Source organism: Aptenodytes patagonicus, chromosome 3, assembly GCF_965638725.1.
Source record: "Aptenodytes patagonicus chromosome 3, bAptPat1.pri.cur, whole genome shotgun sequence".
Classification (NCBI taxonomy): Eukaryota; Metazoa; Chordata; class Aves; order Sphenisciformes; family Spheniscidae; genus Aptenodytes; species Aptenodytes patagonicus.
In genome coordinates, this window is record NC_134951.1 from 120417207 (window position 1) to 120444874 (window position 27668).

The following is a 27668-nucleotide window of genomic DNA, read 5'->3' on the forward strand; positions in this document are numbered from 1 at the left end:
ACGGCACAGACGTCCTGCACCGAACTGTCTTTAACCTTGGCTTCAAGCCCCGTTTTCCGAAGCTCCCACCCTCGAACCGCGGACGTCACGACAGACTGGCAATCGCGATGCATTTCCGCGCGCCTCCCGCGGGGCTGAAGGGCCTCAGGAGGGCAGCGGGGTGAATTACGGACGGCTTGTGCAGGAGAGGCCCCGCGCTACCGCTACCGCCCCCGCCGCCAACTCCCGGGGCAAGCGCCCCTGCTCCGGCGCCCCGCCCGGCCTCGCACCGCCCCGGGGGAAGGCGCTCGCCGGACCCCGCCCCCGCGCGGGGCCCCCTTGCGCGGGGGGCCGCGCCGCCGTCACGCCCGCCTGCGCCCCCGCCCACGCGCCGGCCCGCCCCCCACCGTCGCCAGCCGTGGGGCGGGGCGGGGCGGGGCGGGCGGGGCGGAGCGCCCGCCCCTCCCACTTCCGCCGCCGCCGCTGCGAGGTGCTTGCCGGGAAGGCGGCGGGACCCCGCCCTCGCTGGAGGTGGGGGGAAGGGGGGGGGGGTTGGGCGGGAGCGGGCGCGCGGCACGCGGATCTCCGCGCCGCCCCCCGCGGTGCCGGCAGCGACGAGGTGGGTACGGCGGAACCGCCGCGCCCCCCCCCCCCCCGCCCCCCATCTTCTCTCTGGGGCGGTGTGAGGGGGCGGCGGAGGCGGCGGGGAGGCCCCTCGCGGCCCCCCCGCCGCCTGAGGGAGAGGCGGGGCCCCCCTCAGGCCTAACGGCCGCGCGGGGCACGCGGAGCGGTGGGCGGCCGTGCCGGCCCGGCCCGGCCTGGCCTGTCCCGTCCGGGAGCGGGGAGGAGCCGTGCGGGGAGCCCCGGGGAGGCGGGCGGCCGGGCCCGGCGGGGAGGGGAGAGGAGGGGAGGGTTGGGGGTGGCGAAACCCGGGGCGCGGCGGGTCCGCCTCTTTCATTGATGAAATTTAAATTCCTCGGGGTTTGCCTCCCGCCCGCCGGCCCGGGAGGGACTGCTCGGCTGAGGGGCCAGCGCGGCGGGCGGGCTGCTCCCAGCGGTGCCGGGGCCGCCGTCTCTCTCGCCTCCCCGCCGCGCAGCTGCCCGACTGCCGGCGGCCAGCCTCCGCAGGGGCGCGGGGAGGCAGCTTGCCCTCCCCAGCCTTGGGGTAAAAAAAAAAAACCAAACCAAAAAACAATTCAGCCCCTATTTGTAAGAGCAAAGTATTTATTTTATTAAAGAGCGAAAATGTCGTCTTTCGCGAAAGGTAAGCTGACGTGCTTTGTAATTTTTTTTGACTCTTCAGCTGTGTTTACGTAGATCTCTGCTTTTTTCTTTCTTCTCTCCTTTCCAGCAGCCCGGTCGAGCACAGGCGGTGGTAGGTGTAGCAGCCTGATCGGCAGCCGAGTTGCGATGTGCAAGGGCTTCCTCAAAGTGTTACTCGTTATTGGGCAGCGGGGCCTCGGCCGGTTCGGCTCTGCTCGGTTTGCTTACCTCGGTGGATGTGTGGCTCTCTTGTGCGGTACAGGCGCACGGTGAAACTGGGCGATTGTAGCGGCAGGGCTCCGGTCCATGGCTGATGCACAGGCAGGATCTGGAGTATACAGGGGGATCTTGCAAGTGCAAATCTCCCCCCTTCACGAAGAGGTCTGTTAAAGCTGGGGGAGAAAGAGCACTGAGGTCGAGCATCTACGCTGTTTTTTCACAGGCTTGAGTGTGTTTTGGCGTTTTCTGATCCCGGTAGGCTTCGGCGCTCTCCTTTACTCTCCGCATATGTGAGCGTGTGTGTACGTGGTCCAAGTTTCAGATTCTTTTATTGCAAAACAGGGAACCAGCCCACAAGAGGTCATTTCAGGAGGAAAAATTACTTTGGTGCATTGCTGTGGCAGTTTTATTTTCCTCCTTTCCAGTATTTCTAATGGTGCCTGTGTGCTTTTTGTAATGAAATCCGTGCCTGTAGGTTTCCTTAATATAAATCCATGTAGGCCTATCAACAAATGTAACACTGCCTGTAGAAAGGACAGGAGTAGGTCTTTTGCTATATGAACTCGGATGTTGCAGGAAACCAAGGGCCTTCGCAGGCTTTGGGAAATCGCCGTCGCTCACCCAGTGGATGCCTAGGACTGTGCGACACTTGCTGTGTAAATGCATCGACTGTCCGCAAGTGTCCTGTGGCACCTGGGTGAAATGCAGAGAGCTGAAGGGGGGAAACGTTACAGCCACATTGCTCAGTCGGCTGCTCTGAAAGTTGTCAAGATAAGCCCCTTCTTGCTGTGAAATATATTATGAAAATATGTTCTGAATTGTTCTTATTAAATGGAATTGGCTTATCTCAGCCTACTGTTGAAGGTAGCCATCTTGCAAGCAAGTGATATTATTTTAGAAATGGAAAGCTGGAGAAACCTATGTAAAGATCATAACCAGTTTTTAAAATATGACCAAGGATTTGACAATCCTAAAAGCTTTTTTAAAAAAAGCATCCACCATTTAAGTGCTCTTTTATCAAGCCAATAGTACTAAAACATGTTGCCAATGTCAAGTGATATTTTTAGCATGAGGATCAGCTGCTAGAATGAGAAATCCAGCTGTGTCTGACCGTAACACCTAAACTCTTCGTGTGCGCAGCTGGCAAGAGCGGCTTCCTAGGTTGCAAACTTCTGAGTTAGCTCAGGCTAATGTGCTCATCCGTTAAGGAGAGAGGGAGTGTATAGGTTTCACTTCATGTATGCTTCAGTCCAGCTGTGTTGACAAATTTTGCCTCTAGTAGTAGGAAAAGAAAAGCTGTTTGTAAAGGTTGAGTGGGTATGTTCAGTTCTAAAAATCAAATGAAGTAATATTTACTAGCATTTCGCGTTATAGTGTGGGTATTTAAAGAGATTTTTATCCTCATCAGGGATAAAAATTGCCTTGAACTTTCAGCGGAGTTGGTGGAAGTTAAGGCATTCAGTCTGTACCCTCAGCACAGAGTTCAAGGATAGAGCATTTAAAGTTGTGTGTTTTAACTTAGTGGCCACCCTTCTTGATTTTTTTATGCAAGTAGTCTGGCTCCAAGGAGACCTAAATAATTTTCTGCTGTAGGTCTTTCTGTATATACTTGGATTGCAAAAGTGTTTACAATTCATAACCCTCGGCCCAAAAGATTTTTTCATGAGAGAGAGGACTTCTTGCTTGACTTGTCCCACGACTCCCTCCTGTGCTGGGTCCTTGTATACCGAGTACCAAGGCAGTGAAGTTCTCTTCTGAGCAAATTAATGAACAAAACTAGCCCTTCTCCGCTTTTAATGTAGAATAAGAGGAGGGACGGCAGAAAGGAAATACGTGCAAACCCCTAAGGGGTCACTGCTGTTCTGTTCTTGTGCAGTTTTCCTGAGGACATCTGTCCTTTATTTTGTTTCCGATAGTGTGAGAAGACCTCCTTTTTATTAGCTTGATCTGATTTATCATGTTTTGTTTTTTCATATGTCAGTTATAAAGTTATGTATCATAAACCTGCAAATACTCTGCCACATGCAGCAGTTCACGCTGTGAGGGCAGGGGGCAGGTTAGCAGTGAGCGCAGAGCACAAAAGCGTGCTACAAATTACAATGGGGGCAGGAGGGTTTGAGTGAAACTCTCCACGCGTCAGACACCACCGTGAACTTGAAAGCTCTCCTTTCTCTGCTACTTGAGGAAGCACTTTCTACTGAAGACACTAAAATAAGATATCCTGGGTGGTCATTTTTGCAAAGCCCAGTATTTTCTGAAGCCTCAACTATTTAGTCATGCTCTTCTGTTCTGTGCTAATTTCCTGCGTGGGCCAGTCCCCCGAGAGTCTTCCACTACCTTATCCCACCCTTTTCTTCCTTCAGATGAGTGTTCAAGAATGCTGATCCCATAAAAGTGGGCTTAGGCTGAAATCTGAGGCATTGGTTGCGAAATAGCTTGGAAGAGGCATTTCTTTTTAAAACTGATCTGGGAGTTTATGGCCGCATGTACCCTTGGAAATCTCTTCCTGCAATTATCCAACACCCCTGCTTCCCATCTGATTTTTAGAGGCGCAGCAACTACTTTTCATTATAGCCTTAGGAAATTTTACTTGCCTGTAGGAAATAACTGCTTTCAGATATGCAGTTGCACTGGCCTTTCTACATCCTTGTTGCTGTCAGGGAGAAAAGGGAAATAAATCTGCACCCAGGCTGTTAAATTTAATAGTAGCTCATGTTAAAGGACTGCAGTTGTCTTTCTACTAGTAGTAGGCTGGGGTGCATAAATATCAGCTTCTTCCCAAAAACTCTGAGGGGCAGCAACACAGGAACAACTAGTACTGAGTTCATTTATGTTTGGAGCGGATGCATCGATGCTGCTGTTATCGTCTTGCTTTGGGGAGCCTTTAGGAGTGCCGTAAATCCCTGTCCAGTCCAAATCCTGGCGGACGTCTCAAGATAAATGCTGAGAAGCCTGTGCCTTGCAATGGCACAGTAAAAGCAGAAAAGCTTGGAGTTGCTATTTCTCTTGGCTGCTTAGTTACAGTATTCAAATTCTTATGTATGCAGAGTAGATACTTTTCCTGCACCAGGCAAACGCATGTTTTATGGACTCCAGCTGTGTCCTTCCTCTCTCTTTCCCCAACATAATAATAATAAATAATAATAATAATAATAGCACTAGTAATGCTCTCCCCAGGCAACCGTGCCCTGGCATGTTGAATCTGCATGAGACCGAGTGGTTGCAGTAGTCATTAAATGGTCAATGTAAAGCCTAAATATTCTCTGTTGCCAATGAAGGGTGCAGCCATCAGCGCTGGTAGCTTTGGTGGTCTGAATTTCGGTAAGAAATGTCCCATCTAGCTGGCTGGTCTGCGTGCTTGACACTTGGTGTTTGGGAAAAGCAACAGGTTTGCTTTGCTTCTCTGCGAGGAGGTTGGTGGACAAATGCATTTAGCATTTGCTCATTAAGTCGTGGAGAATTTATCGTATTATAAAAAAACCCAACAGACTAGGATATTATCACGCATTTACTTTTATGGTGGCTTTTTCTTTTGATTCGTTTGTGACGTTACTTAATCTCTAAATGCTTTTATCTGGTAGATATAAGTCTTTTGGCTAATATGAGCGAACAAGATTTTCCTACTTAGATGGCAGCCTGGGAAAGGTGCTAGCTGGCTCTACCTTACTTAGCCTCAATGTGTTTAACAGCACGAATGATGGTCTCTGAATACTTGATATTTGCAGAGTTTCTTCCGAGATGCATTGCGTCATGTTGGGAGGTTCACGTGTTTTACAGGCTGATGAACTGTGAGAAATGGCCACCGTTGTTGCTGTAACAGAAGTCATGTATTACAACATGTCACAGGGAGGATTACAAACATCTGACAGTATCTCCTAGCAGTTGTTTCTCTGGAAGTTTAAACAGTGTTTCAATACGCGTCAACCCAAAATGTGTGAATGAAAAGACAGTACTTGCAGCAGTTCGGTATGAAAGTATCAAGCTGGTATAGACCTCCTCATTTTTCTGTAGGAGGAGGTGCTTCCTAATGAAGAGATGTCTGTGTTACGACATATTTGACCTGGAAAGATACGCCTAACAGGCTTTCAACTACTACCTGTGTTAACTATTAAACGAAGCATTTGATTAAAAAAAGAACCTATTGCTCATTGTACCGCTCATCCTGAGCTGGCGTTTCCCCTGTGTTGCACCACCACAGTGTGTGCACTGCAGCACTTGTCTGTTTCTTTTTTTTTTTTTCTTCTCCTCCCTCCCCTCCCCTACCTGCAAAACAGTGCAGTCAGGAAAATGGCTTCTGTGGGCTTCAAAGCAAGGATTAGATACTGTCACTGAGTCTGAGGAATACTCTGCTTAAAAAAAAAAAAAAAAAAAATATCAAAACTGTATTAAAATGAACTGCCTCTGGCTTTCTTAGACATTGTCAATAGAATAGCCTTTTAATGCATGTTCTGAATAAGTAAGCTTTAAACGCAGGTTCCTCTTCTAACAATATTTTCTGGTGGTATCACTGTTCACTTGCAAAGTTTCCTCTCATCCCTTTCTGCATTAGTATTAGGGTGTTTCTAAAATCCAGCTATATTTGGCAATACATCACTCTCTGTGTTACAGAGAAGTGATTACTTAAGGGATTTGGCAGAAATTAAATTAACTGAGGTCTTTAGAGAACATACGCAGAATGTCTTTTGTGAACGCACTCACTTCAAATGCTTTCTGTTGGAAAATAAAGTCATGTTATCTCCTGTTTCTGCGATGTGGACTTGACTGTATAGAACATTTGTGTATTTACTCTTTTTCACATTTATGGAGCTTATCGCTTTCAAAAGCAAAACAAATGCTGAAGTGATAGACAGACTAATTTTCTAGGTTGCTTAGTAACTGAAGTGCATTGCTATAGTGTGAAAATACTCATACGATAAAGTAAAGGAATATTTACTGGAACAAACTGAAGATCGTGTGAAAGGGCACCGTATAAATAATTAAAGCATATGTTTTTATTTGCCTGTGTGAACAGAAGGATACCCTCGATCACAATGTTCTACATAGAAGAATTTTTTTAGTGAAAAGCTTTTTCACACTTTTACTTGCTAAAGTATGTTAATGCGGTAGGATGTGAATTCTTTGGCTCTCTAGCAAAAAAGTGTACCGCCGTGGGTTTTTGGACACTTCTTGAGATGGATCATTGGTCTTTTGGTACTTTTTTGAGTTTTGAGAGAAGGGTTCTTGTTCTGTGGTCCAAATTTAAGGTCTATTCTCCGAGTTACTAACAACAAAAACTTTAGATTCCTGGAGTGCTAGCACAGTAATAAAATGAGACTAGATTATGTGAGTTTATTAATTTTTTTAAAGAAAATTGAAGACTTTGTAGTCTAAGTTAGTTTTCCTCCTTTTCCTTTAACCCATGTTTTTTATTTTTATTTAAGATTTCAGCAAAGCAATGTCTCAAGCTGGCAGTTCACAGTTTCAGGAAGTCATTCGACAAGAGCTGGAGTACTCCATGAAAGTAGAACTTGATAAGATACTTGCGACTGCACCCTCAAATGAGCTAGAGGTAAGGAGCATGATGTGGATGCAACTCAAAGCATGAGAAATTAGATGCAGGAAATTGAGGCCAATTTTATACAGGGAGACAAATCACACAATACCACGATCCTTATTTTTAGGACGTGCTCTGATCCTCTGGAAGAGTAGCCTGGATACAATGTTAGTAGGAGACTTTCAGTTCCATGTAAACTGGGTGACAGAGTTATTAAGTGTTTAATCATCTTTAGTTATTAAAGGTTCTATGTAATCTTTAATGGATTGCAGAAAGGGAGGGTAAAGCTGTTATCCTAAAGATTGGGCCAAATTGTAATGGCTGTGATTTTGACTAAAGACTTGTCTTTTAGGTATCCAAGTTGTTTTTGTACCTTGAGTTTTGGTGGAAATGAGCTTTTGGTACCTTTTAGAATTCTACTTAAATTTTAGCATGTCTCTACTTCAGTGCTGATAAAATTACTCGTGTGAATAGGTTGTACTTCAAGTTTGTCAAAATGCTTCTGTGATTGAATAGGTATGTGTTAAATACCAGCATTAACTAATGCATTATTTCTTTGTAGCACACTAAAAAGGACCTGGAAGGATTTAAGAAGCTATTTCATAGATTCCTACAAGAAAAGGGACCATCTGTGGACTGGGGGAAGATTCAGAGACCTCCAGAAGATTCTGTAAGTTGCGATGAAGTGACAGTCTGTAGGGAACATAAAACTGATAATTGCTACTTGTAGCAAATGATGTAGTCGCCCATAGAATGGATATAATTGCCACGGTTCTGTAAAATCACGTAGGACAACACTTTGGGTTCTAACTGAAAAATAACTATTTATTGACATATGTTGTATGTATTCCCAAACATCAGGTCCTGCTTAACATACGTATCGAGTTCTTTGGTGTTATTTTGTTAGCTGTTCTTTGAGCAAGTGAACAAAATGGGACAGATGCCATCTTACCATTTGATACCTTCTCTGGAGTAAATGGTAGCTTGTGTTAGAGGGGAAGTAGGTAGGACCCTTGTTGTTCCCCTTTCCCTCCTGCCTGTGAAAGAAGGTTGTGCGTCTCAAATGAGACTGTTTCCAGCAATCCATTCTGCTAAATAATTTGAAAGGGACATATGGCAAGTGGGCTGGGTTATATAGCTCATTTAGCAACTTCTGTAATCTACAGCAGCTCAGTAAAAGCGAGGAATCTGAAAGAAGTTGACTGGGGGGGGGGGGTTGAGTGTAATTTTCTAATGTCAGCTATGTTGTTATAACTTATAAACTGCCACTTGAGTTGCTGCTGAAAAAGCACTAAATGTTTTTTTCAGCACTGTTTAGTACTGAAATAAACACTTCCTGTTAAACCTAACCTCATTTTATTGATTCATCTGTGGCCCTAGGCTGTCTTTTGACTCTTGCATAACTAACGGTGTAGTTGTGCTACTAATTCTTGCTTTTCCCAGCGTAGCTATCTTGGCATATTGCGGGTCTTCTGTGTCCTCACACGTTTTTGGTTTCTCTTAGCCTCTCTGTGGTGATTCAATCGAGGCTCTGTTTCCAACTGAAAGGCAGGCTGTCCAGTTACTTCCAGAACAGATGCAGTGCTGCTCTAAAGCGTTGGAAGAATGATGCTGTTTTAGAGCAAGTCTAGGGTTTTTCCAAGGTTGAGTGTTTTCTTTTAACTTCAAAAACATGTGATGTCTCTCTTCTGTACTGTAACACTGAATGATGTGTTGCTTTGGGGAGGAAAATCCACCTTCAATAAAGAGGCTAAGGTGAGAAATTGGAGTTCTAGATAACATGACTTACAAGGAAGACTGAAGAAAAGGGGGCTGCTTTTAGTCTAGAGGGGGTGAGACTCTGGGGAGTGATAAGCCTTTTAAATATCTAAAAAGGTAGTTGCAACAATGAAAGGAATAAACTGTTCTCTGTGTCAGGATAAAGTCTGGGATTAAATGACAGCAATTTGATGCGAGTGAATGGGCTGCTTTGTGGCGAGGGAGAGCTATTGTCTATTTTTAAAGTTTTGCACACCTTCAGCGGAAAAACTTTCAAGTTCTATAAAGGACTGAAATTTACTGGGTAGGACATTGAGAGCAAATGTCAGACAGGAGGGTTATAAGACACTGAAATAGACTGATGGGAAATACCCAGGCAAGGCAAGCTCTCTTAAAAAAAAGAAGTTAGACTAAGGTCTAACTTAAGGTCACAGAGGGCTGAAAGGAGGGCAAGATTAGAAAGAGTATCTCTCTTCTTCCTTATGGCCTGTGCTGGCTGATTCTCATCTGTGTCCCTTAGCTATGTAGCAACTTACGACCAAAAAGAAGAAAAAAACCCAAAACCAAACCCAAAATGGTAAAACTCCTGCAAAAGTGGGTCACTTTGGCTTAGGGGAGATGCATGCATGATCTTGGAGGAAATTTTGCTTCCTAGCATGAACTCCAAATCAAATAATCATACTTGATAAATGTCACAGAAGAAAGCTAGGGAAAAATACCCACAAACGAAGGTCCTTCCGTCCCCCTTTCACTTCTCTTGCTTTAGGATTCCTTGGATAAGGTGATACTTGGAGACTTCCTGATCTGACAGGAGGCAGGTTGAGCGCTCTCAAAAACTGAGAGCAAACTTAACTTTCTTGAGTATTTTTTTTCTTTTCTTTTTTTGCTGACCATAAGACTTCCATTTTCCTGCCAACCTCAAGCCCTGCTTGTATTTATCCTGCCTCCACCACCTTTTTAATACGTCAGTCATGTAGGGGACATACCGTGGAAGGTGTCTTCCATGAAACATTTTTCAGGTGACCTGCAGTATAACTTCTCACAGATTATTCTTTGCTGAGGGGTATGAGTTGTGGAATTATTAGATAAAAATTTATTTATTCAAGACCAGAATTCCAGAATTATCAGTGTAACTATTATAGGTAAGAACAGTAGAAGCTTTTAGAAGGGGTAAAGAGTGATAATTTTAGAAGGGCTTCAGAATAAAGACTGCAGTACTGAGTTCTTTGGAACAGGTATCCATCTGTGAATATATGCAGGTTTTCTCTGAGTGCTTTTGTTCAGCTCTAACTGAGTTTTTTCTTTTCCTAGCTAGAAAAACTCAGTGTACTCTCTTCCTGGTCTTGTTAGAACAGCACAGAGGATGGTACACACAAGACTCATTTAGAAAGTTGGTTGGTAATCTTGTAAGTGATGTATAATTGCCTGGTCAGACACGTCCTTGTTTTATGAGGTGGTGGGTTGCTCGGCTGCTTTTGAGAATCTTGCACTACAAGTATCATGGCCTAAAAAGCAACAACCTGCTCTCCCCGATGTGAATTTATTTGCCTGTGACTGTTTTGGAGAATTGGTTTGCTGCTTGATCAGTCCAAAGCACTGAATTCTGGCATGTGTAATCTTCAGCTGATACCTAGTAGAGCTCAAAGTATGTGTTTAGGTATATATGTGTGTGTATATACAGACATACACATGTGTGTGTATATCTATAAAAAAATAAAAGCACCCAAAAAATGTGCCAAGTGTGAGGTTGTTGGGGGTTTTTTGTTTATTTTTAACAGCTTAAAAAAGTTCATTAGTAGTTTATTGCATTTATAGTCTTTGTCTTTTAATTTTCTATTTTACATAAGCTACTTCTGTCTTTCAGATTAGGTCGGAAAGGTGTTTCAGGCTTTTGCCCAATGTGACAATGGGACTGTGCTATGCAGGAGCAGCATTTCTGATCAGACTTCCATAGGTCATCTAATGTGTTATCCATTGTACTTGTTCTTTGAATGTAGTTTTCTCTTCTTTCCTGAAGCATCTACTGACAAGTAAAGGCTCCTGTCAGTAAATTGAAACAGAAATGATTGTCTTGTAATACTCCTCCATTTTTCTCTGCAACGGGAGATTTCATCCCCGACCTCCATGTTTACAGTGTAACAACAAGTACCGATGGGCAAGCAAATTGTAAGCTCCAGACAATGATAAGAGAAGATTGAATCCATTTCACGCTATATTGGTAGACTTCTGACTTGTGTTTTCCTTCCAGATGCTTTGCTTCCATGTGTCCAAAGGCTTACAGTGATATCTGGCATAGTTAGGGCCCATTACTGTTACAGTCTTCAGAGAAGAAAGTGTACTTAGAGTGCTGGTTAACAAGGAGGAGGTAAAGAATGTGGATATGGCACATGTAATTTAATTGTGTTGATGTAGATTGCAGTGATCTGTTTGTTTGAGTTGGAAGCAATAGCAAAGTCCTGCTGGGAGGCCTCCAAGGGAACTGCAGTGATCAAGCTAACCTCAGAGCAGTGATGCAAAACCTCATCTAGGATGTAAAGAGAGCATCCAAAGCAATGTGAGTGTGAAAGGAGCTTATCTATTAGAGGTTTTGTTGCCCCAGATTCTTGTCTGCAGCTCAAGTTGTCATCTCAATGAACCATACCATGAAGGAAAAGAATGAAAAGATGCAAAACATCTTCCTAATCTTCAATTCTGGAAACAGGTTTTAAGGGTTGACTTGGTGCCATTTCTAAAACTGTCCCTTGGTGCTGAGTAAATATTTCCTTGTTGTTCTGTAAGTACGTATTGACTAATATGGGTGTATTCCTTTCCAGTCTCCCATGATGACAGCCCTGATACTCATTTTGTCTGTCTGTGACAAGCTCTTCCAAACTTCCTTGCAGTAGGAGTATGCCGAAATCTGTTAGTCAAACTCCCAACGTTGCCTCATGCAAAACTGTTCTGAAAATCACTTCTGTGACATTGTCTGCAAAACCAAAAGAAGCTAGATATGTCATCTTAGTACAATCCCAAACCACAGTTTTGAGACATGTCTCAAATGAGTAACACTGTCGTTATGCATCTGTAAGCCATGTCATTCCTGCCTGTTTTTGTTCCTGAAGTATTTCCCCATCAGCACTTACTTGTCAAGTCCGCTGTTCCAAACCCTTAGATCAAGAATTGATTTTTACTGTGTAGCACTTCTTACACTTGTGTATACACTCATAGGTGATGAGGTAGTTCGGCATATTAGTGCCTACACATGACAGGAACTGCTAGATGATAGCACTGGCATCTGGCAGTCCTGGTGCTGCAGGGATCCTGCTTGAATTTGAGTTCTTGACATTTGTTATTCTCTGAATTAAAGACCCTTCAAGATCCAGGGCTTCATTGCTAAGTTGTCATTTCCAATGCCTATGCCAAAAGAAACTGAAATATTTAGCGAGGTGAAGTTTTATAAATTTTCTGTTTTAGCTGATGCAACATCCAATGAGCTAAATCCTTGATGGAGGGCCTGGATGGAAATTTTAACTTCATCAGGATTTTACTCTGAGCTGCATAAGCTAGTTTCAGACATGATAGTGAAGGCATAAAAGGGTAGCTGGCACTTCAGCAGAAGCAAATTATTTTGAGGCAGTCTGCCTCTGAACTGAGTGGCAGACTTTTTTCTTTTTGGAGAGCTATATTGTGAGTGATGCAAGAAGAACGTAGTGAGACTTGAAAGTTGAAATCATTTTTTTGGCTATTCAGATGGCGTCTGAACATTGTGGGTGTGACTCACATCCCACCCAGCTAAAGCTCAAACCTAAATGTTTTAAATCCATTTGCAGTCTAATACAGAGTGGTATTGACCTTAGAGTGGACAGGAAGTGATGGCAAGGAGTAAGGATCTAGTCATATTTCTCTCCCGAACTGTACCCAGCACCAAGTATAAATTGCTCTAGATCTTGTTGGGTAGTGAATCATTAGTTAAGCTTTCTGATGTACCTTCAGTACATTAAAATCAGTGTTTATCATCTCTTTGTTAATGAGAAGTACGGTTGTTTTTAAGGGTGTCTACCCAGCATGAACACAATCTTTGTGGTTGACAAAACACAGTAAGATTCTGCTTTTTGCACACTTCTGTTCCTGAAAAGTTCTAGGAACTTTGCAATGAAGTTCCCATGTATGTCCTCTGAAATGGCAGCACTGTGTGTTGGTGGTTTTTTTTTGGGCGGGGGAGGGCAATCTTACATTGACAGCGTGTAGCAACCCTGACCCTTGAGTAACTAATTTCAGTATTGACCTTTGGGAGCCTAAGGATCAGTGTAGTTACAGAGTAAAAAAAAAAAGTGCTTAGTAGTTTGGGCAACGGTCTCTTTAGATAAGAACTGAGAGAATGTGTGCCTGTGTGTTAATTCTTCTCAGTGTGCACTTGGAATTGGATATCTGCCATCGGTTCCTACATTCATGACCCCTTGTGCTTTATCAGCTGTCCCTGCCTTTCTGACAAATCCATGCTGGTAGCTTTCAGGATCTTTTACCTTCAATAGTTTGTTCAGATGCATCCTGCAACACTGAAATGCTGTATCCGTGTCCTGCTTCTCATTTATTCTGCATGCTTCCTTTCGAAAATACAGCAGAATAAATGAACTGTGGATAGAATAAACTAACTATGAACAGATGGTATTCCTGAACGGATATGCATTTGGAATAAGAGAGGGATTGCACTAGATCAAAAAGCTCCAGTTCTGTTTGACTTTTGCATATTAACATTCTGCAAACCTGCTTATATCAAAGATCTTTGTATAGTATCTCAAAGATTGCTAAAGGATTTTCTTGTATGTAGTCTTTTTAATGGAAAGGAAGGGTAAAAGGAAGGAAAGGGAGGCATGAGATGCAAAGGACTTTGAGTTCTCCTGCATGAAAATTATTTTAGCTCAAGTTTACAGAATGTGCCTCTGTTGTTCTTGTCTAGCATGGCCATAGCTGTTGTAAGGTAGTGCTTAAGGTCTAAATTCTCTTTGTGAGAGCTTGGCATGACTGGTGAAAATGGTGCAGTTTCCAGTTGGAACTGGAATAGTGCAATTCTTTGTATCCTTCTTTTCTCCATCCTCCCCCAGCTTCCACTTAGCAATAAATCTCAAATGAAAGAAGTCCTGTTCTGTTAAAGGTTCCTTTGACTTGTTCTATCGTCTGGATCTGCCATGAGTAGATGACCAGATCTGATGTGCAAACCTGTTGCTACAGCTCAGCTTGAAGCTGTGGTTTTGATCCAGGCTTTACTGGCCTCCGTGACCTTCAGATTCTCTCCCTTGCACCTGCTTAATTCCTAATAGCTTCAGAAAATGTTCATGGCAGTGAGTGTATGTGGCAGTGTAATGCCAATGCAGCAACCATCCTGCTCTGGACTGCCTGAGGCAGTGATCTGTGGGAACAGATAAAGTCTTATTTGCCACACAGTCCTGTAAGGGATTGCCGAAGTCTTCACACAGAAAGTGTGGTGGATGCTGTTTCAATAGACGACTTTCTGATAGATGCAGGCAGTGCTGCTGCCCTAGTTTCAGTTTCAGTATGTTATTTCAGTTGTGCTGATGTGCTCTGTTGCATGAACAGAGACATCTGGGGATGCTAAGGCATCGCTGATGCAAGACCTGTCTAGCGTGTGCCTCTCTTTGGTTGCAGAACTGCTTGCTGATAACTAATTGCTAGAGCTGTTGCTGCTGTCATTGTGCAGTGTTTTACTTAGGTCAGTTGCTTCTGTTTTATGGAGGGCATGCCATGCAGGAACTTTGGGTTTATTGGTGACAAGCTCAATAAACCTCCAGTGTTTAGTGATATTTTCAGGTCAGCTGTAGCTGATTGCCAATCCCTTGAGGCATGGTTACATGAGTGGTAAAGTTTTTATTTGTTGTGAAGATTGCTATACAAGCTTCCCTCTGAGTAGACTTCATAATCTGGCCTTTTTGTCCAACTAAGGAAAGGTACTGTATGTATAATCTGTTTTCCCACTTCCTCATACCCGAAGCAGCTGACTTTTCTAGTCCTTATTTCCTGTCATCTGAATATTTTCAAGAGAGCCTTCTCTAGTTCAAAGAGTATGCTTGTGTGTGTACACACAGCGCATGCATATATGATAAGCCCTGTATGTATATGTTCTGTTTGTTTTTTTTTTCCCTAAATATTAGTCTCCTAGTTCTCTGCATCTCACTTCCTGGAAAAAATGAGCTTCTCAGCTAAGTTATAAATAAAACAACTCTGCTTTCTCTGAAAGCTTTCTCTGTCTTAATTTAGCTGAATAACTCTATGCCAGTCATAAGTTTCCTGATGAAGGGCTGTAGTGTTCCTCTGTAACATAAAGTGCTTGTGTGGACAATCTGAAATGGTCCTTTTTGAGATTGGTAGATATGAGTATTTAGGAAGTGTCTTCGACACTATGTTTATCTAGGTTGCCACAGCTGCCCAACTTAGTAACCTTCTCATCCTGGTGGTCTTTCAACAGCTGTTTATGCATGTGGTAGAATTATGTTGGAAACCAGGATAGATGCAAGTGACAAGTCTTGGTAGCTTAGTAACCTTTGGATGACATGAACACAACCCAGGGCCATGGAGAGCAAGCTCCACTTGCAGAGGAGGAACAACAGTGTTTGAGAATGCCTAGAAGAAACGTAGGCTCCTGCAGTTGCTAAATGGAGAAGAGCTGGGAGGGATATTCCCTTCAGACCTCACAGGTGGATAGGTCCGGTTTCTCACCCTACAGCTAGTCTCCCTTACTAAGCTGCTGTTGTTGATCTGACTTTTGCAGTCGTCCACCTCCCACCACTTCTGGTGTGGCAGAAGGAAGAGTACAAGCCCTGTAGAAATAGTGCAACTGTTAGTAGGTTGGGCCTTCTATTCTTCTTCACCCCTTTAAGGAGCAGGAAACATCAAGGCCAGTGTGTTGTGCATCTTTGATGTGGAGGACATGCAACTTCAAAAACAAGCAAATCAGCAGCTACTGGTTTGTTTCAAGACGTTTTACATCTTCCGCATGTAACATTACAACTTCATATAAGTCCAGATGTTGCTGTTTATTTACCAAAAGTCTGAGTACAGTTAAACTTTTTAAAAAATATTTTGTGGGTTGTTTAGACTTTATGAATGAATCTTCTGCATTAAAAAGGCACAACAACAGATTGCTGCGTAAACACCCAAACAAACTCATTTTGTAGATCTCCTAGGATGCTGAGCTCCCAACTTTACGGGCACAAACCCAAAATCTTTTAAGAGCCTTACCTCAGAGAGACCTAAAGGCTGGAGGAGCTTGTGTTTAAGAACTGGTGCCTGCTCCCCAGGGTGCAGCACCACGGTGCAGGGCAGAGCAGGCTTGGCATGGGGCAGACCCGGGTGTAGAGCCAGATCCCACCACAGCCCTCTTGGGAGCCGCTGCCAGGTTGTTCCCTTCCAGGGAGGTTAGGCATTTGGGCTGCACCATGATGGGGCTTTTATCCAGGGGCTCACTCACACCTGAACTGTTCTGGAGGCATGTTTGGCTGCTCCCAGTTTGGCATATCCTGGGTTATGCATCTGTTAAGCCTTTGCTGAAGCAGGACTGTGGAGATGCTTCCAAAATGCTGCTGTTAAATTTAAAATGTGGAGAGGAATGTTTTGATAAGATGTACTGGTTTGACATTTGTGTTGCTGGGCATCATTGTTATCTTCTGTGAAGTCTCATGCCCGAGCCCGGTGGTAGAGTTTTGTACTGGAAAACTGACAGTTTGCTTGGTGTTTTATTTCCTGTTATTTCAGGTTTGGTTTTAGGGTCTTTTGCCCCTCTGCCTGGGGACTCCATTCATTTCTAGCTGTCGCCTAATCTTTCACCGTCTTCTGTCTTATCAACCTCAGCTGTCTCTTTCCTTACTTATTTCAAACTTCTGTCATCTTTGGATGATGCAATTGAGCAGAATTTATAACCTGGAGGCAGGAAGCTGCACCAGGGTTTGGGGTAGAAAAGGGAGAGTGGGAAAAGGCTGCAGTTGGCCAGAGATCATAACCAGAAAATCTGAGGGGAGGCTGTGGAGAGGGAAAAAAAAAAGCAAGGCAAAAATGGATGAATATTTCCCTTCTGATCACAATATTTCATACCCTGCCTGTGTTTCTTGGAGTAATACATGGCACAATCCTGTTATCTCTAGGCACTGTGTGACTAATTGTGAGAAGTGTTTGTGATTAGAACAGTTGTTTAATTTCTTGGTACTGCTAGATAAAGAACCTTTTTGCCTAGAATGAATGCTGCCACACCCTCACATGAGGAAGCTGGAATGGGAAGACTTTACCATATTGCTTCCCTAGCGAAGTGGTCCAGCTAAGATAGCTTTCAGTAACGTATTTGGTCTATAATAGAAATTTGCATAAATTATTCATAACGAGTTGTGATGTTATCAGTTAAGCCACACATTTAAAGCTGTCAGCCTTTTTAATGAAGGGATCTTGGAGAGCTGTTTTTAACCAGCTAGTTAACAAGGAAGGAGACTTGTTTTTAATTCTCAGTTCAAGGTAGCAGAAATCCAGAGCAGTCATTTTGATTTAGTATAATTTTTACGTGGGTCACTTGTACTCAACAACGCATTGTTGTCTAAGTGTTGTGTTTTATTTCATAATCTTATGATACAATGTCAAAACTGAGACACTGTCTGTCAAAATGCTGGGAACCCCCCGAAACCTTGTTTGAAAACTGTCTCTCTTAAATGTGTGAATCAAATTGTGGTGATGTAGGTAAACTTCTAGGGATCAAAGTTTTGGTTGTTCAAAGGTTAGCATTCAAGTTAAAGCCTCAGCTGGCAAATTTCCATTCCCTTGTCCTTTATTGATCCATGCAGATTTTACTGACAAATCTGTGTGCTTGTCAATGACTAAAATGGCATGTTGTTTCTATGGCTAGCATTCTCTGCAGATTACATGGGAAATAGCATGACAACACCACCTGCTTTGTTTAATCAGTTAATTTCTTTCTTTAAGGAGAACTTACTATTAGCAGAAGACTGCAGCAGTGATTGTGTTACTGCTTGCTGTCTGAGCCATGATAACTCCACGTTTACCTTCTAGCCTGCTGAAAGAGTGAAATAAAAACTGTTTAACTACCGTGTCTGCAACTGTGACTTAACTGGAAAGTAGTAGCTTAAATACGTAAGATTTTCCTTTTCATTCTTAGTCTTACAAGCTAAATTGTATTTATCTTGAATGCAACAATAACTTTACACTTAGGATAGTCTGCGCATTACTTCTAAAGCCTGTATACGCTGTCTCAGGGTCTTTTGGCACAGGGAACCTCTACTGCTTTTGAAGCATGGAGAAGTACAGTTAAGTCTGAACTTACTTGGTAGGTAGGAATGCAATAACTTGATTAAGAGCATGTAGATGGAAACATTTCTATCTTTAATGTGTTGGTTAAATCTTAGTATAGGGTCATGAGTGAGTCTGGATGTTACCTTTTCTCCTGGGAACGGTATAGTCTGGGGGTATCCGTATTCCCAGTACCTGCCAGAAACAAGCAGCAAAGTTCCCGGCATTTGTGCAGAATGTAGCTTTAAAAATTGCATTAAAAGAAAGTAATTACTAGGCTTACTCGTCGAGCCTCATCATTTTAGTTGCATATCTTTGTTTTGATGGGTACATATCACAAAACTATCGAAATTTGTCTTGTTCCCCGGTAACACTGCCCACTGAGCCAAAAATTAAGTCACAACATTGACATACATTTTTAATGTTCAACAGCTAGAGTGTTTCAACAAGGAATCTGGTGCTATTCTTATATTTAATGTTTTCATATTAGTTAAAAATAGTTCAGTGAGAAAGTAGGGCTTTCAAGTTAAGTTAATCGCTTGCTTTTTTGGAGTACATATCTTACACAGTGGGAAATTTTTCTAAACGGAATGAGTTTAAGCAATTGCATTGAGATGTTTCTCCTGGGCCAGTTTCCACTGTTTGAGTAATGAGTTTAGTTAGTCATTATGCTGTAACTTATGGAGTGATCTTATCTTTATACCGTAAGCTTTCCAGATCCTGCATAGGGCAGAGTTTCCCTAATGTGAGGGATCTGCTCTCATCTGCTGCCCACGGCATACTGGAATGCTGGAATTGCGCAAACTCTCCTCTCTTCCCCTGCACATCCGTGTGAAATATGACTCTTCTTCCAGTGCAATGTGAATTTCCATTTGAACCCCATCCTGACTTGCCCAAAGCAAACACAGTTCTGAAAACCACTCTGTATGTATTCGTTTTTGGAAATCAGCTGTGGATATTACACACCCCTTATCAGAACTGAAATAACTTTCTTGTTGCTAGAATACACACAGCACTGACATACCAAGGCCGCTCTTCAAAAGAAAATCTCTAGAAGGGCAGGCTAAAGGATAATTGTATTGATTTTGCTCTAACAGTTTTGGCATGATACTACTTGTTGCATTGTTACCTTTGTTTCTTTGACTTAGGTGCTTTGTATTAGGAGACAAGCAATGCCTAATGCAAGGCACACTGTCACTACAAGCCTGATTTTGCTCTCCATCGCTAGCCCCAAATGTAGCCCGTACTCTGTTTTGAAACCTGTAGGATATAGCTGTCAGCAAGGTAGAAGACTTTCTACAAGGTGTAACGTGAGCTGGATGAACACATCCTGAAAATAGCAGGATAAGAACTAGGAACTTTCTTCCTCTTTGTAGCATGCTATTGCGAGAGATTAATTATTATATTGGACTAGTAGTTGGAATAAAAGTTGGTTTAAACTGAGTCAAAGAACCAACCTTTTGCCAAGAATGGTATTTCTGACAACCTCAGAGCAAAGTGTCAAAAAAAATCTGCTGCGAGTTTAAGCTGTGCAGGGAAGAAAAGTTTTATGTCCTGCATTGCAGAGCCTGTGTTCTTAAATTGTGGTCTAGCTGAAGGGGGACATCTTACTGGGGAAGTGAGTTAGGTGGCTCATAAGGTGACACCCCCCCCTCCTCCTGCAAGGCAAGAGGAGGGTGGTAAGTGGCATAACTGGCCTCACTTCTTCCTTACTATTGAGTAAGTTCCCTCTACCTGGAAGAGCAGAGACATTTTTTTTTCGTCTGAATGAAGCTGATTGTGACTAGTGTCACAAAGTCTATAGAACTTCTCAAGAGAAGAGGTTATTATAGTAACAAACTGGGTTGCTTGTATTGTAACAGATCAGGGTATTGTAGGCTCATTTTGCAAATGTTCTTTGGTGTCATAAATCATATAGACAAGTGTGGGTATTGTTGCCAAATTTTAAGTTTTGAAAGGTTTTAGGAGAAAGCAATTTCCTTCCAAATATCTGACTGCTGTTTTGTTTGTTTGTTTTTACAGATCCAACCCTATGAGAAGATAAAGGCCAGAGGACTGCCCGATAACATTGCTTCTGTCTTGAACAAGCTGGTGGTTGTGAAACTAAATGGCGGCTTGGGCACAAGCATGGGTTGTAAAGGCCCAAAAAGTCTTATTGGGGTGCGGAATGAGAACACCTTCTTGGATCTGACAGTTCAGCAGATTGAGGTAACTTTTGATGGGCTTTTCTTTCTATGTTGAAGGAAGCAAGACACATTGAGCTTCTCCTGTATGACCCTTTAAGAGAGGTCAGAGTGGAGGCTTGCCAAAAGGAAGAGGAGAAGGAAGTGAGGTCTGGTCACAGTGCTAGTGGTGAAGTGGAGAATTGCTTTGAAAGAATAGGCATGAAAGTGACGGAGCAATCGGCAGTTGAACTCTGTCCACTCCACACGTTGGCACAAGTGTAATTCAGCGTGTGCACACCAACCCGGACAGTGGTGATTGTGTCCAGAAACACAAGCAATCAAATTGTAGAGCTGGCCTGGCGTGGCTAACTCCTGGGCTTGTTTCCGACTCCTTCAGGTGCAAGTTTAAGTTCAGCTTTTTAAAACCTTTTTTTATGTGCATTAGAATAAAGCTCTTCACAGCAGCTCCAAGTTCCTTGTCGAATTAAAACTCTCATGCTGGAAGTGATTGCTGGCATTTTCCTCTGAAGAAAGAAAAGTAAAAGAAAATAACAGCTGCTGGTGTTGAGAGAGGACGTTTTGGCTTATGTTTTTAATGCAGAATATTCCTCTTACAGCAGATAATTAAGCTGGTCATTAGAGTAGGAAATTGGGTGTGCCTGTTCCATAGTTTCTGGAGCTCCAACAATTTTTGCCTCAGTGTGGTGTTTGTGTGGAGTGACTCTCCCATGTATGTTAGTTCTATAGCAGACCAGAGAGTAATGATCCCAAACACTCCCCAGCAGATGAGGGCAATCTGATACACAAAGCTTAAAACTCACTGAAGTATCTTTTTTTTCCTGCACACTCTGTTTTTGAGGGAATGCTGTCGTGTTTTCTGATTTTTGCCTTTGCTGTGCTTGTGCACATGGAAATGCTCTTGTGTATTTCAGCTCTATTCTGTAGATTCCCAAAAAATTAATACTGTGATGTTTCATTCATTATGTACTCTTGATACTAGTGTCCATCTCATAGTCTGCCAAGAAGGCTCAAAAGTGCTCACTGTGCAGAGGAGGTTTTGAAACTTCACCCTGACAGACCTTAATAATTTGAGGGAAAACACGCTTTTTGTAATCAACAGTAGGCTAAAATTTAAAATAATCATTTTGTGGTGTCGTGCTTTTCAAATTTTAAATCTCAATGCAAATTTAAAAACAAAGACTAGTTATACGTTAATTAATGTGGGCCTTATCTTTACTACTTACAAGGATTTGTTTTCCTTTACCTGATTTATTATCCTTTCTGTCAGCTTAAGCACATCTCTTTTTTTTAATCTCATGCATTTATTATTTTCAGTCTGTTTTATCAAATTTCTTTCTCCCAAAATCTTAGGTGTCAGGAGTTAAAGCTAGTAATACATGCTGAATTTATGATTTCTTTCCCATCTCAGCATTTAAACAAATCCTACAACACTGATGTTCCTCTTGTTCTCATGAATTCCTTCAACACTGATGATGACACAAAGAAAATTTTGCAGAAATACAGTCACAGCCGTGTGAAGATATATACTTTTAATCAAAGCAGGTATCAAAAAAACCTTCTCCGCTTGGGGTGAAAGGAAAAACTAGCTTGCATTTCTCCATATTCCAAATGGTGTGGATTTTTAGCTTGAGATGCTGAGGTAGCAATAGTGTCCTCTGTACCCATGTTCAGTCTCTATTTTGGGCCTCTTTGAAAGTCTGAAACATCAGGGTGTTAAGCAGAGTCAAAGGCAATGTATTAAAATTAGGGAGAGGGGTGTGTGGGGGACATAGTTTCTAAGAAATGCATGAATAATGGTGTCCTGGATGCTGGCCACTTGATTCCTGAATTTGCTTTTAGTGTACCTGGGCTCTGGAGGGAGACAGAACATGGCTTCCTTATCAAGAACGAACTCTAATCTAAAGTGGCTGATGATGTCAGAGGCGTGCTTGGCATGCTCTAAACCTGCGTGTCAGAGGAAAGCTGTTTTACAGCATGGTCGGAGAACTGTGGCTTTAAATTCTTGAATGAGAGATTGCATTCTGCAGCTTCTCAGTGATAGCTCAGTGTTTGGATGGGTCTTTCAATTCAGAGTACTTACACTAACCTAGAAAGCCTATCTTCAAAAGCTGTATGAACAAGCCCATGTAGTTGCACCTTTACTATTGTATTTTGTTTTTCTTGATGCTAGTCCGACATTGGTGAGAACTTAACCCACTGTCTTCCCAGGTATCCTAGAATTAACAAGGAAACTCTGCTGCCAATAGCCAAGGATGTGTCTTACTCAGGAGAGAATACGGAGTGCTGGTATCCCCCAGGCCATGGAGATATCTACGCCAGTTTTTATAACTCTGGTCTGCTGGACAACCTTATCGGAGAGGGGAAGGAATATATTTTTGTATCCAACATAGATAACTTGGGTGCCACTGTGGACCTTTACATTCTTAATCATCTTATGAACCCACCCAATGGAAAACGCTGTGAATTTGTCATGGAAGTCACAAACAAAACCAGGGCGGATGTGAAGGTAAAGGGAAATAGTTGTGCATGTCTGTCCGAAAGCCTGGCATGCTGGTGAAAAGCTCAGTCTCTTGTCTCTTCTGTATGCATGAATTCAGACATATACATTAAATCTTCTTATAGCTATTTCAGGCACCATTTAACACATCAGCTGTGATCTAATTTGAGATGCACAAAATCAGCAAGTTTATGAAGTTCTAATTCATGGAACAAATTGGATCTAGGTTCTGGGCAACAGCAGACAAGGACAGCCTGGACTTGACTGATTACTGAAAACACAAGTGCTTCCTGCAGGGTGCAGGTCACAACCTCCGTACCTTCTCCAGACTGTCACTTACACAGGGGAGAAGTTTGGGGATGGTAAAAGTAGAGCACTGAGGGGTGGGATACAGCAGTTGTATCTCTACTGACTGAAAACTGCCGAAGCTGCTTCCCCAGCTGTCAGGGTGTGCACTGCACAACTCAGCTTGGCGTGGCTGCCAGCCTGCTCCTGCCGCTTGACTTTGTACAAAGTCCAGGTCTGACAATGTGTTAGATGTTTATGGCAAATACTTCTAGCATGCAGTAATTTGCCCCGTAACTGTACTTCGCCTCTATTCTTTTAAATACGAGGATGGGGAGGAAATGTGATTTTCTCTGTATTCATTAGATACTAAGAAAGCTCTGATTTAGTCCTATAAAACCACAGAAATGCACTGTAAGAACACAGTTCAGGTTACTGAAGTACCACTTGTTTCTCCAGTAAGTGCCACAAATACAGAACTGTTAGATTTAATTTAGACTTTGCTCTGTAATCTAGCAAAGTACTGCTGAAGGTGATTTTTGACAACAGCAGCACTTGCAAAAGATTCTCAGCAACTTTCATTACAAGAATTAACTGTCTTGGAGTGCTGAAACATGATCGTTTGACAGTTCTGACTGTACTTTAAACTTGCTCTATAATTAGCAGCCTGGTAGCTGAACACAAGCAACATGTTGTCACTGAGGTTCAACTTTAAATGCCAACAAAACAGTGTGTCTGTTTGGGGTGAGGGGAGGGTTTCTCTGGCATCTCATGAACAGGACTTAAAACTTCTTCTTTGACCCTTGCAGGGTGGCACGCTTACGCAATATGAAAACAAGCTGAGGCTGGTGGAGATAGCTCAGGTCCCAAAAGCACACGTGGATGAATTCAAGTCCGTGTCAAAATTCAAAATATTCAATACCAACAATCTGTGGATTGCTCTGTCTGCGATTAAAAGGCTGCAAGAGAAAAACACTATTGACATGGAGATCATTGTTAACCCAAAGGTAATCAGCTAGGGAGGTTTTAGAGGAAAAAGGACTCAAAAGAACTGTTCGTTTCTAGGTAACTAAATGGACTGCTGCCTTCAAAAAGGAGCCAGTCTGTCGGTAAATGCAGAGCTCTGACTTACGCTCGTCTCTACTTCTGAGTGCTGTTACCTGCTGGTCGGTTTACGTGAGTTTTCTCTTCCAGACTCTGGATGGAGGCTTGAACGTTATCCAGTTGGAGACTGCAGTTGGTGCTGCTATTAAGAGTTTTGAGAACTCTCTGGGTATAAACGTACCTCGTAGTCGTTTTCTGCCTGTTAAGACCACGTCAGATCTCTTGCTTGTGATGTCTAATTTGTATAGCCTTAATGCTGGATCTCTAACAATGAGCGAGAAGCGTGAATTTCCAACAGTGCCTCTTGTCAAACTGGGAAGTTCTTTCACAAAGGTAAACTCCTATAATTATACTTTGTTTTTATCTCTTTGAATAAAAATACAGTCCATAGCAATAAATAAGTTAAAAGTGAGGTTTACTTTACCCACCTCTGCCCATCCGGGCATTCCCTTTTGCTCTTTGTAAAGAATTGTTAGGCTGTTAGAATACAAACTACTTAACATGTGAGCATAACGTCATGCTGCTGTTCAGTGCTCCTTTACCTTGTCAGCCGAGGAAACAGAAAGGTGAATTGGGTTGTGTGTGTTCTCCGGAGTTTGTCCAACATACTGCCCTCACTGCTTCTCGCAGTTACCTCCGACAAATGACAACACTGTGTTGCTTTCAAAGTAGCAACTTTTATTACATCAGATGTAGATTCCAGAAAGATCCCTGAAAGGAGTTTTCAGGAAGCTCCCGCACTCGTCTTAATCCACAGATGGATTTAAACTGTCTCTATTCTTTCCTCCCTCCAAAAGGTTCAAGATTACCTGCGGAGGTTTGAAAGTATTCCAGATATGCTGGAGCTGGATCATCTCACGGTTTCAGGTGATGTTACATTTGGGAAGAACGTTTCATTAAAGGTGAGTGTGTAATTAATTGGCATGCTCCTGCAATAAACATGACTGACCTCTGCTCCTTGGTTATTCATCCTGCCTAAGTCAGTGCCTTTACGCTCAGTCCATGGAAGCACTCCCAGGAATTAAGTAACTGGCCCAAGGATTGCAGAGGCCAAAGACTGAACAGTGACCCTTATGAGTGCAAGGTGTTACTGGTATAGCTGCCTTCCTGTATAGTCCCAGGGAGAGCTGAGGTTTGTCTATGAACCTTGAAAACACCACAGACCTCATGACTCTGTGTTCACAACAATGCTTACATCTTTGTCCTTTAGCTCTACACGACATGTACCACCTCACCTCTGGAGCTGGCTTTACAGCCACAGGCCCCTTCTTATCAATTTGGGGTTCTTGATTTATTAGTAAATGTTGGAGCTGAGCAAGTTACTTTACCATCTCTTGATTCTTCCTTAGGATGTGGCCAACCCTAGCAGAACACTGCCATGGTCCTGTAACAGTCTAGGCCAGTTTAGCTGCTGACACAGATCGGTGCGAGGTGGGGCTGCAACAACCAGCATTTGAACCGGCTTAGGCTGTTACCAGGCTGCACGCTCACACGGATCTATCTGTTCCCAGCTCTTCCTGTGCATTTGCCTTATAGCTATAATGGTGAGCTGTGCCATGACATGCTGATGTGGGTAACGTTTTTCCACCTAACAGCAAGCAGACATGATAAGAGCACTTACGGCAAGCCTGTATCTTCAAAGAAGGCATCAGCTCTGCTTGTAAGCTGATAGTATCTAGGATGCTGGTAATGAGAGTGTTTCCAATATTGCTGGTTTAAAAAAATCTTTGCTGTGGGGGGGGAAAAGTCTGTGCAGAAACAATACAACTAAATGCATCCAGGATCTGGCTGTGTTACAGCTGACAACGAACTGGTCCTCCAAACAACCCTACTCTACCTCATTCCAAGTCAACAGCTAATAGAAAGTTTCTAATAGCTGCTTCTCTTCTGTAAATCCAGGGAACAGTCATCATCATTGCAAATCACGGCGACAGAATTGACATCCCAGCTGGAGCTCTACTGGAGAACAAAATCGTATCTGGCAATCTTCGGATCCTGGACCACTGAGTCAGTGAAAGGGCACGGTCGGTTCTGTAGACTGCTGTGCTAAACCAGCCTCGTAATGGAAGAACCTTTTAAGCATTAGAAATATAAGTACAGAGGGCCTCTGCTTTGCCATCTTCACAGTACCCTGCAGTATTAATTTAAAATTAATTTCTCTTGCTTATCTTTTTAAGCAGACACATAGCGCAGTGGATGTGCGTAAGTAATGCTTCAGTCCTTAAAGAGATTCTGTAACTAACTCAGTTAATATAACCTTGAAGTGCAATACTGTTTGTCTTGAGGTAAGATGGACAGATCATCTTTGATAAGAAGTTGAGAGGCTTGCCTCTAACACAGTAGTTTTGAATTGCTTGTAACTGCAGAAATAAAGCTGTGAAGCAATACACGTGGGACAACACAGTTAGCTACTCACGCAACTTTTTATGAAGTATAAGTAAGTGGCAGGCACAGTTGAAAAACCAAAAGTTTCACTACTGCTAAAACCCTGTATTTTGTGTGCTCACAAACATCCCAACCTATAGCCCTCTTTAATGCCCACAAACTACACGTGGGACGTCCTATCCCAATTGTATGTCAAGATACTGGGGTAAGGCTGTCAATACCTCCATTTCTGTATTGTGAGAGAGTGGGAATTGTTGGTGTTCCAAACTCGCCCAAAGAATCTAATACTTGAGAAAAATGCCTCGGTATCCACATGTGGTGGTTGCTTTGTCACATCCCATTTAAGACTGGATCTCCTGTTAATATCTTAACCCTTGATCTGCCCTCTTTTTTTCAATAAATGGATCATGTTGATTACACCCATCTTCATATTGTCACAGCCATGTATGTTAATTTATCTTCTCTTGAGTCATTTCTAAATTTGTACAGGAATTGAAATCCCTGTCCTGATCACTATTGATTTCTTAATGTTTCTCTTGTATTTACATGCAGACAAATTTATTTTAAAACTTCGTATAACACTGGTATATATCATTAAAGAAGTTGGTCTTTAAAAACAACTGTGATTTTATAGCTTTATTTTGACTGACAGTTAATGACACCTGTTATGCTAACAGATAAGCATGCCTGTCTGCAGAAGCCATAGGCGCGCACACACTGCAGACCATTCCATCATACATAATCGTCACAGGGTTAGGCACTCGGACTAGGGTTAGGTAAAGAGGTGTGAGGTGAAATACACAGGCACTTTTACTTAGGTACTGGCAGTGTCCAGTCTTAAAAGGTAGTATTAAAAACTCTTTAATTTCAGTTGCGCCTTCCTTAGTGGTGCAACCTTTTATAAGCAGCCTAAAAACTTTAAAATTCTGTGTCCTCCTCTGTCTTTATACACACTGCTTTGTGTCTTTAGGACTGCAGAGCAATGGGCAAAGTCCTGAAACACTCCCTGTCCTTACCCTACTGTCAGTGGCGCTGCCTAGTCTGTGGTTGGGTAGCTGCAGGAAACCATCCCCACACCAGCCTTTGTGCTACCTTCAGATTCCACTGGACACCCACTGTTGGGCTGTCACTGCTAACAATTATCATTTCGCAACTCTGTCCTGTAGGTAATGGCTTCAGT

The 27668-nt window shown here is 42.8% G+C and overlaps 1 protein-coding gene across 2 annotated transcripts; it reads left to right on the top strand.

The window, feature by feature from the left end:
- Nucleotides 1-543: 543 nt before the first annotated feature.
- UGP2 (UDP-glucose pyrophosphorylase 2) lies at nucleotides 544-27108 on the top strand. 2 transcript variants are annotated; one of them, XM_076334993.1, is made up of 10 exons: nucleotides 544-598; nucleotides 6882-7009; nucleotides 7557-7664; nucleotides 20054-20239; nucleotides 21626-21759; nucleotides 22426-22723; nucleotides 23809-24006; nucleotides 24194-24436; nucleotides 24901-25005; nucleotides 26003-27108. In XM_076334993.1, exons 2-10 carry the CDS (start codon nucleotides 6896-6898, stop codon nucleotides 26108-26110), a joined length of 1494 nt encoding a protein of 497 aa, XP_076191108.1. In that variant the 5' UTR covers nucleotides 544-598; nucleotides 6882-6895; the 3' UTR covers nucleotides 26111-27108. The 2 variants fall into 2 exon arrangements, with proteins under 2 accessions (XP_076191108.1, XP_076191107.1); XM_076334992.1 differs by lacking the exon at nucleotides 544-598 and adding an exon at nucleotides 974-1243.
- Nucleotides 27109-27668: the final 560 nt, after the last annotated feature.

Coding starts and splice junctions, on each gene's coding strand:
- UGP2 (XM_076334992.1), top strand. Junction 20,240..21,625: donor TGACAGTTCAGCAGATTGAG/GTAACTTTTGAT, acceptor TTCCCATCTCAG/CATTTAAACAAATCCTACAA. Junction 21,760..22,425: donor TATACTTTTAATCAAAGCAG/GTATCAAAAAAA, acceptor CTGTCTTCCCAG/GTATCCTAGAATTAACAAGG.